At 30.5% G+C, this 9,985-nt stretch overlaps 1 protein-coding gene across 2 annotated transcripts; it reads left to right on the top strand.

Moving 5' to 3' along the window:
* The first annotated feature begins 5,834 nt into the window (after positions 1-5,834).
* LOC132040164 (rho GDP-dissociation inhibitor 1-like) lies at positions 5,835-9,178 on the top strand. 2 transcript variants are annotated; one of them, XM_059430782.1, is made up of 5 exons: positions 5,835-6,594; positions 6,748-6,808; positions 7,548-7,778; positions 8,305-8,429; positions 8,953-9,178. In XM_059430782.1, the coding sequence occupies exons 1-5, from the start codon at positions 6,493-6,495 to the stop codon at positions 9,031-9,033; spliced, it is 600 nt and encodes a 199-aa protein (XP_059286765.1). In that variant the 5' UTR covers positions 5,835-6,492; the 3' UTR covers positions 9,034-9,178. The 2 variants fall into 2 exon arrangements, with proteins under 2 accessions (XP_059286765.1, XP_059286766.1); XM_059430783.1 differs by having other exon boundaries at positions 5,842-6,594; positions 7,557-7,778; positions 8,953-9,176.
* The last annotated feature ends 807 nt before the right edge of the window (positions 9,179-9,985 follow it).

Below are 9,985 nucleotides of genomic sequence, written 5' to 3' on the forward strand. Positions count from 1 at the left end.
GAATCCTATTTAACCAATTGATGGCTATGGACCGTATAAATGGAGTAGGATAAATGACCACGTGTTATGGCACAGCAGCTACTTTTACGACTTTATTGAAGGAGCAGCTATTTAAAAAAAAAAAATTTAAAAAAATTGTATTAATGGTCAGTATTGACAAATTTCATAGAACTAATATACCACTGAGAATTAGTTATGCAAGTATCACTAATGCATGAGGTAATTATGCATTTGGTAGTTATGCCGGTATTAATTATACAAGTATTAATTATGTAAAATTTAATTATGTGTAAATTATTTCTTTGAATATTAATTTATTATATTAAAAATAAATGAACGTTATATATTTTTTAAAATTAAAATATTTGTTTAGAATTATACCCATATCCTTCTTTAGCTTTGTATCTTTTTTTCTTTTTGCATTTTTATTTAGGCAGGAAGCCAATGTTTGAACTTGGCAGCACTACTACGGAGTTTATTTAGGCAGAAAGCCAATGTTTTATTTAGGCAGGAAGCCAATGTTTTATATGGAGTGATAAGGATAATATTATGTTTCAACTTTTTATTCATGTATTAATTATACAGGTATTAATTATTTTATCTTCTACCCGACATAAAATAATACACAGATTCTCTCATAACTTATACATATATTTGAACTTGAACTTGAAGAAAACCCAAGATTATTTAGCTATATCACAAACTAAACATGCCCTTAAACTCATAAACAACAATATGGCAAACCCCAATGTGAATAACCTGAAAAAGAAAATAACAAATTCAAGAAACAATCAAAAAACATATTTCAAAAACTAATCTTTACTATATAAGAACAATCAAGAACGATAAAACCAAAGTTGACCCACAAAAAAATAGGTGGGATTTTTAAATACTACAATTATTAAATTGAACCAACAAAAAAAAATACCCTTCTCATATTAAGCATTAAATTAAAGGTAGAGAAACGGCAGAAAAAAAAAAAAAAAAAAAAAAAGAGCACCTAAAAGGAGTCCATTGATGTATGATGATGATGAGAGTAGTAAGAAGACTGAAGAGAATATACAGTAGAAAGAGACAATTCTTTTTTTAATCTATATTTTTGGTGTGGTCAGTGAAAATCTGAAAAAGACAGCTCAGTTTAGGATTAAATAAAAGAGAACTAGTGGATCTGAACAGGGAAATATTACAGTAAAATAGAGCCATTGGCTTATTTTAAGTGATTTTAAGTTAATATAGTTTTTAAACACTTTTGTAGTATTCAAAATAAAAAAAATATTTTCAAGAACTTGTTTTCATTTTTTTTTTGCACGGATTGGCCTTTAAAGGCGCTGGTTTTTAATTTTTGTCCCTTAAATTGCTGGTCTTTAATTTTTGTCTTTTACTTAAAAAGTGACTGAAAATACCTGAGGCTTGTGTTTCGAACCCTCGTTCAGTAAGAAAAAAAATAACTTCACAAAGCAAGGCTGCGCAAAAGTGTACCTTGCAAAATTTGCAAGGCACAACTCTTTTTTTACTTTGCTGGAATTCTACAAGAATTAGGCCTTGACGAATAGGCCTAATTTTACTACGAAATTTTGTCTTGCGAATTTTTTTTTTTTTTTTTTACTAAACCGGGGTTTGAACCCAGAATCTCGGGGCATTTTAGGCGAAGGGAAAAAATTAAATACCACCCCGAATAAGGGCAATGTAAGTTTACTATAATAACCGTATCGTTTATTGTGGTTTAATAACATTTTTGTTCCGTGCTACGTGACATAAAATTGAAAGGCTTTTTCTTTCTAATCTACCTTTTCTCTATCTCGTATTACCTTTCATTGACTAGTATTTATTTACATTTTTCTCTCTCTTTGATATTCACAATTCATATAAAGCTTTCAAATGGAGCCACTGATTTCAAGCATCAGATATAAACGTAACTAAAATAACAACCAAATTACAACAATTTGAACCACTTTAAGTAGTCTTTGGACGTATCTAATGCAATTTGAGTTACATTTTCTTTTGGTTTTTGGACGGGTGTGAAGGAAAGTTGACTGACTTTGCTTAAGTAAGCTAATAGGAGGTCAACATGTCTGCTGAGGATTTAAAGGGCAATTTGGTAATTTCATCAAAAGGAAGTATTATGGTTGGCTGAAAAAAATGCTACAGTAGCTGCTGAATAAATTTTAAGGTGTCTTGACTAAATTTTCCTTTTGCATACGTATTATTCATCAGCTATTCAAATGCATATAAACATAACTGAAAATAACAACCAAATTACAACAATTTGAACCTCTTTAAATAGTCTGTGGATGTATCTAATACAATTTGAGTTACATATTCTTTTGATTTTTGGACGGATGGGAAAGAAAGTTGACTGACTTTGCTTAAGTAAGCTAATAGGAGGTCAACATGTCTGCTGAGGATTTAGAGGGCAATTTGGTAATTTCATCAAAAGGAAGTAATATGGTTGGCTGAAAAAAATGCTACGGTAGCTGCTGAATAAATTTTAAGGTGTCTTGACTAAATTGTCCTTTTGGATACATCATTATTCATCAGCTATTCAAAAGCTTTAAGTGCCTTTTATGTGCTATATGACATAAAATTGGAAGGCTTTTACTTTGCCGTCTACCTTTTCTCGCCCCGGTATTACCTTTCACTGACTGGTATTTGTTTTACTTTTTCTCTCGCTTTGATATTCACAGTTCACATAGAGCTTTCAAACGGAGCCACATATTTTAATCATCAGGTATAAAAGTAACTGAAAATAACAATCAAATTACAACAATTTGAACCTCTTTAGATAGTCTTTGGGCATATCTAATGCAATTTGAGTTACATTTTCTTTTGATTTTTGGACGAGTGCGAAAGAAAGTTGACTGATTTTACTTAAATAATCTAACAGGAGGTCAAAATGTCTGCTTAGAATTTAGAGGACAACTTGATTATTTCACCAAAATTAAGTAATATGATTGGCTAAAAAAAAAAAAAAAAAAAAGCTACGGTAGCTGCTGAATAAATTTTAAAGTATCTTGACTAAATTGTCTTTTTGCATACGTCATTATTCATCAGTTATTCAAAAGCTTTAAGTGCCTTTTCCGTGCTACCTGGCATAAAATTGGAAGGCTTTTACTTTGCAGTCTACCTTTTCTCGCCTCGATATTACCTTTCAATGATTGGTACATGTTTTACTTTTTCTCTCTCTTTGATATTCACAGTTCACATAGAGTTTTCAAATGGAGCCACATATTTTAAGCATCAGGTATAAATGTAACTGAAAGTAACAATCAAATTACAACAATTTGAACCTCTTTAAATAGTCTTTGGACATATCTAATGCAATTTGAGTTACATTTTCTTTTGGTTTTTGGATGAGTGCGAAAGAAAGTTGATTAATTTTACTTAAATAATCTAACAGGAGGTCAAAATGTTTGTTTAGGATTTAGAGGACAACTTGGTTATTTCACCAAAATGAAGTAATATGGTTGGCTTAAAAAAAAAAAACTACGGTAGCTGCTGAATAAATTTTAAGATGTTTTGACTAAATTGTCCTTTTGCATACGTCATTATTCACCAGCTATTCAAAAGCTTTAAGTGCCTTTTTCGTGCTACCTGGCGTAAAATTGGAAGGTTTTTCTTTATAGTTTACCTTTTCTCTTCCCAGTATTACTTTTCACTGACTGGTGTTTGTTTTACTTTTTCTCTCTTTGAGATTCACAGTTCACATAGAGCTTTCTAATGGAGCCACTGATTTCAAGCATCAGATATAAACGTAACTGAAAATAACAACCAAATTACAACTATTTGACTCAATTTAAATAGTCTTTGGACATATGTAATGCAATTTGAGTTACATTTTCTTTTGGTTTTTGGACGGGTGCAAAAGAAAGTTGACTTACTTTGCTTAAGTAAGCTAATAGGAGGTCAACATGCCTGCTTAGGATTTAGAGGGAAATTTGATCATTTCATTGAAATGAAGTAGTACGGTAGGCTGAAAAAAAGTGCTATAGTAGTTGCCGACTGGATTTGTTTTACTTTTTCTATCTCTTTGATATTCACAGTTCACATAGAGCTTTCTAATGGAGCCACTGATTTCAAGCATTAGATATAAACGTAACTAAAAATAACAACCAAATTACATCAATTTGAACCACTTTAACTAGTCTTTGGACGTATCTAATGTAATTTGAGTTACATTTTCTTTTGATTTTTGAACGGGTGCGAAAGAAAGTTGACTGACTTTGTTTAAGTAAGCTAGCAGGAGGTCAACATGTCTGCTTAGGATTTAGAGGGCAATTTGGTCATTTCATTAAATGAAGTAATATGGTTGGCTGGAGAAAAAGCTACGGTAGCTGCTGTACAAATTTTAAGGTGTCTTGACTAAATGGACCTTTGCATACGTCATGATTCATCAGCTATTCAAAAGGTTTAACTGCCTTTTTTGTACCACGCGAAGTAAAATTGGAAGGCCTTTCTTCGTAGTCTACCTTTTCCATCTCTTGTAGTACCTTTTAATGACTGATATTTGTTATACTTTTTCTCTCTCTTTGATATTCACAGTTCACATAGAGCTTTCAAATGGAGTCACTAAGCAATTGTTTTCACCTTTTCTACTCTTTGCTTTTCTTTTTATTCTTAAACATTATATATTTAAAATTAACAAAAAACTAATATATATATATATATATATATAATCCACATATTATGTTATTTTTTTGAGATTTTAGAAGTACACTGGACATAAAAAATATGACATTTTTTGAAAAAAAATTGGTACTTAAGTTAAGCGAAAATGGGTATTTGAAAATTGATGTTGCATTCATATATTTAACTTGAAAAAAAATTAAAATATTATGAGCGGTAATGACATAATATTGTGGATTATGCATTTGTAATTAACTACTCTGGGCTCGAAAAAAGAATTATGCATTTATAGGTCACTAATTTTTTCATTTTTAATACCAAAAAATATGCCAGCTATTAACAAGCTAGTAAACCCTTTGTTTTGCCTGTTTTATTTAACACTAGAGCAGGATAAAGGATATTTGTGATATTCTTTTTATGACTTAAAGTGTCCACTTATGATAAAGCTTAATTTGGGTTATTGGAGACTTTGTAAAATAACTTCGATATAATTTAAAAACGAAGTGATTATGTGAAGAAAAAAAAAAAAAAAGATTGCAAGTTTAATGAAGTTAACATAGGGCTAGAATTTTTTCGCTCAACGGTTTAGAAATAAAATAAATGAGTCAGGCACACAATAAAAATTTGAAAAATTAAGAGTTTCAATATTTTAAGATTATATATTGTAAATGTGACTACGTACTAAACAAGCTCTTTAGTCAAAACACATGGTAGCTTAATTCCTTCATTTTTCTGATCAAGTATGTGGTATTACAAGGAAGAACGTTATCAAACCTTGAAGGAGAAAAAGGAAAAACATATAAAATTGAAACTTCTCCGATTATGCGTTTACATTACCAACAACACAACAATACAAAAATCTCATAGAGAAAAAAGAAAATCTTGTAGAGCACTACTTTAATCTATGATAACTAGAGATTAGTGTACATTACAAATTTCATCCAATAATCATTATATGCCACTCATTCAAAAGCACAGGTTAAATCGCAAAAGAAATAAGCATACTAAGTCGAAATAATTATTTTTGACAGTGTGATTGGGTCCGTACAGAGCACGGGTTTTCCTTTTTCTATTATTAATATAAAAAGTAACACAATGCCATATTATTTTTTCTTACCAATTATTCATTTCAGATAATCAACATAAATGGCCATATTTTGGTTAGACTGATAAAAAAACACAATTCACTTTAATACGTTATGATTCGCTCATAAAGACTAAGTCATATCTTATTTTAATGGAATCAATCTCAAATCTATTCCACAAGCAGTAATAAATTACACAAAGCAAAAAAAATATTTTAAACTAGGCAAGGCTTCGTTCCACATTTCTTACAACTTACAATTAAGAAAATTAAGTACCTACATTTTAAAGATACTATATACTAACAAAATTCAAAGTCGTTGTTATTAAAAAAAAGACATCTAGAACATTAAAATCCATTGGCATGAAACAGAATTCTGTTTTAACCTCACATTCACCTTCCAACATGAATGAACACAATTAAGCTCCCCTTAATTCTTGTACCCCCAATCCCCATAATAAATTATAGCAATTAATTAATACCACAAACATTAATCACTTTGTTGAAATATTTCTAATTCTCTTCTACCTTAGACTCCTCCTCCTTGCACTTAAATTTCACCACCGCGACAACCCCTTCTTATTCATTCACAATTTTTTTTTTTGAAATAATTTGGTGGTGAGAGTTTAAGTGAACAAGGATATATAGAGGAGCGAGTTCATTATTTTTCAAAAAATTCTTAATCGCGTGTTACTATTCCTCAAGGATTTCTCGATTATAAAAAAAATTGTATCGCGCACCACCGGCAGTCGAGGATTTTTAGGTTATAAAAAAAAAATCAGGTGATGAAAATGTCAGCTGTCGTTGAACCAATCTCACCAAACAAGGCCTTGATCATGGATACATTGATGAATGAAGATGATCAACAAGAGAAGATGAAAATGCAGGTAATTAATTAAATTGGTAGCTTTGAAATATAATACTATTATTATGCCTTCTTTTTTCTTTTTCTAATTTTTATCCTTTTTAATTCTACATTAAGGTTAAGGATGATTCAAAATTAATTGTATCTGTATACATTGTTTGTTTTTTCTTGAAAGGATGATGAAAGTTTGAGGGAGGAGCAACTTCTTGGGAGTGATCATAGCTCTTCAGATGGAGGTCTGTTTTTGGTGTCCAAATTAACTCATATCTAGCCAAACATTATCTTATGTTAGAAATGTTAAAAACTACAATGAATCAATTTTATACATACTTCCTAAAATTCCCAAATATTATTAGACCAAAAAGACCAACTTTCCAAGTAAGTTATCACAATATATCCTTTTTTTCCCTGATAATCGTATGGTGGTTGACCAGCTTAATTGCTCGCATATTAATATTTCATTAGACATCTGCTATTTCACTTGAGGAAAGTCACATTCATAATTAAAACTTGATGGTTTCCATCTTTAAAGTTGTCACAACTGAATGCATTACACTTTTGCAGTTATGGATTCAGAACTTAATATTTACTTTCATGATTTTCTCACACACACACACATAATATAAGTTCTGTATAAAAATTGTTGAGTTCAACTAAACTCGTTTTTTTTCCGTTTTAAATTAAGTCATCCACCCAGTTCAACCTCCCGTGGTAGTTGGGGTGGGGGGGGGGGTTGTTAAATCCGTCGAAAACTAAATTTTATCCGCTTTTACCCAACAAGCCCATGAACTGGATAACCATGTCCATCCAAAATTAGACAAATGAAAATAAATCACCTACCTTTTTTTCTTTCTTCTCTACACAACATGTGCCATTTCTTAATTTTTTTTTTCTTCTTATGTTGATATCACTAAGGTAAAAAAGCTATAGTAAGATACTAACAAGAATTATGTTTTCATGATCTTATTTTTATAATCCAAGCAGAGAAGGAATTAGAACCAGAGGTACAACAACCAAAATTATACATAATTTGCCCAGGCCGATCAGATTTGGAGCTGTCAGAGCCGTTCATTTCCACCCCTAAAGATTGCCTTTTCACTCTCAAGGAAGCAAGTCGTTACAAGCTCAAATTTTCTTTTACAGTCTCCAACAACGTTGTCTCTGGTCTCAAATACATCAACACTACTTGGAAATCTGGTGTAAGAGGTAATTAATAATCTGTGTAGTCTTTAATTTGCTTGTGTTTCTTTTTTTAAATGTATTAAGTGCTTGATATCGGGTACATCAAGAACATGAATGAGTCTGATTCTAATACTATAATAAGTGAGATTTGAGAGTCAAGTATGTGTAGTACTATTAGTGAGGATAAATGGACGATTGAATTATATTTGGACATGTCAAAATGAGATCTTTACACAAAGAGTGGGTCGTATTAATTTTTAATTTTCTCTAACCGGTATACATAGATTATATAAGGTTATATACATATTATTTATGAATTATACATATATTACATATCCACAGGCTATTTTTAGTAAAAGTAATTGGGAGGGCGGCTACTTAGATTGATTCTTGTAAATATAAATAAATGCTGCCGAAAAGTTAGTTGGGTCGAGATCGGCGGGATTAAAATTGGCTAAATAATAGGCGCAGCCCAACCCGACTAACTCTTATCAAATTTTAATTTCTTTAAGATTATATAATTGATTTTTGATTTGGATGATTATGGCAGTTGATAAGTCTCAAGTGATGCTGGGAACTTTTAGTCCTCGGAAAGAGCCATATGTATATGAATTAGAGGAAGATGTCACACCTTCTGGTGTCTTTGCGAGGGGCTTATATACAGCAAGAACACAGGTTTATTTATGTTACAATTATGAAATCAATTTAACTCTTTGTGATACCTTGATTTGATCAAATCACAACTATTTAAGAATATTTTAAAAACTATCATGAGTATTATATAAATAAATAAGCATGTAGTTACGAAGCTACATTAGTCCACGGGTGATCAATCGAGTCTCCTTTGCCAAAAAATTCACTATCGTACGATTTTTTTTTAACACAAGTGAAACTTTGGCTAATACAACCTATCAAAAGGAAAAAAAAAAAAAAAAGAGAGAGAGAGCTTTGTTTAGTGTCAACAAAGAATGTTAAGAAAATGTTTCAGGTCATGGGTTCGATTCGTGGTTGTAACATATAACCTTTTTTGAATTTCCTTATTTTCCGTCCTGCTTCCGCACCTGGTAGCTATAACACAGGCAAACAACTTTTATTTTTATTTTATGATTGATCACTCAGCAATATGAGAAAAAAGAAAAGAAAGAGATTATAACATGTTGAAACATATATTTATATTTGATTTTTGTTGTTTTTTCAGGTTATAGATGAAAAAGAAAGATGCTATGTGGATATCAAGTACTACTTTGACATTCAAAAGCAATGGCGTGAAAGCTCCTAAAGATGTAGTTTTTATATAATTTCAAGAGTCTAATGTAGAGAATTGAGGATCTTTTTCTTTATTGGAAGTCAAATTTTGCCATGAAATAGTATTTCATTGTTTAATCATTTAAGGTGCATAGTTCTAATTTTATTTCTTTCCTCTTCTCCTTTCCTCTTCCCACTATATATTCAAGGGTTCACACTTCACCAAAAAAAAAAAAAAAAAAGAGAAAAAAAAAAAAAAAAAAAAAAAAAAAAAGGAAAAAACAAGAGTTTAAACATTTATAACTTGTAAAAAATCATCACAAGTTATCACAAAAAGGATGTGATAAAATGGTTGGATTCTTCCGACATTGACCAACAATTCAGGTTTGAATTAGGAAAACAGAGAACCTCCTACTTAAAATTTCTTGTAGATGTGATATTACCACCACTTTGTGCATTAGTGCTACACAATCACTATTGACGTACATTTACCATCGATAGCCATAACCATCAACTGTACAACCACCATTGTTAATCATCGGTCACTACTGTATGGACATTACAACCAACCCACCATCGATCACTACCAATAGTCGAGTTACTAACTTTTAACAAGTACTTCGGATAGAGTTTTTATGACATGTAAAATTAAGATTTTCTTCAACATTCCATTAAGATAATATTAATTATTATTTTATGTATGAGAATACTTAGGAGCGCGAGACAACTTTCTTTTAAAAATTCATTAAAATAGCTTCATAACTTCATAATTTTATGCTTATTCATTTAATTAAAAATAAATCATACATATACCAATATCAAAAACAAAAAGGTTGATGATTTAATGATCATATTTAGAAAAAAAAAATATTGTAATAATTAAACCTGTATAAAACAATGGGCTAAATAAGATTCTTGAATCATTTCAAAGGATATAGGATTTTATTTAGGTACATATATTTCAACAAGAAAATATAGGGACGTGG

This window comes from Lycium ferocissimum, chromosome 12, assembly GCF_029784015.1.
Source record: "Lycium ferocissimum isolate CSIRO_LF1 chromosome 12, AGI_CSIRO_Lferr_CH_V1, whole genome shotgun sequence".
Lineage (NCBI taxonomy): Eukaryota > Viridiplantae > Streptophyta > Magnoliopsida > Solanales > Solanaceae > Lycium > Lycium ferocissimum.

Coding starts and splice junctions, on each gene's coding strand:
- LOC132040164 (XM_059430782.1), top strand. CDS start 6,493: ATGAAAATGTCAGCTGTCGTTGAACCAATCTCACCAAACAAGGCCTTG. Junction 6,809..7,547: donor TCATAGCTCTTCAGATGGAG/GTCTGTTTTTGG, acceptor TTATTTTTATAA/TCCAAGCAGAGAAGGAATTA. Junction 7,779..8,304: donor TTGGAAATCTGGTGTAAGAG/GTAATTAATAAT, acceptor TGATTATGGCAG/TTGATAAGTCTCAAGTGATG.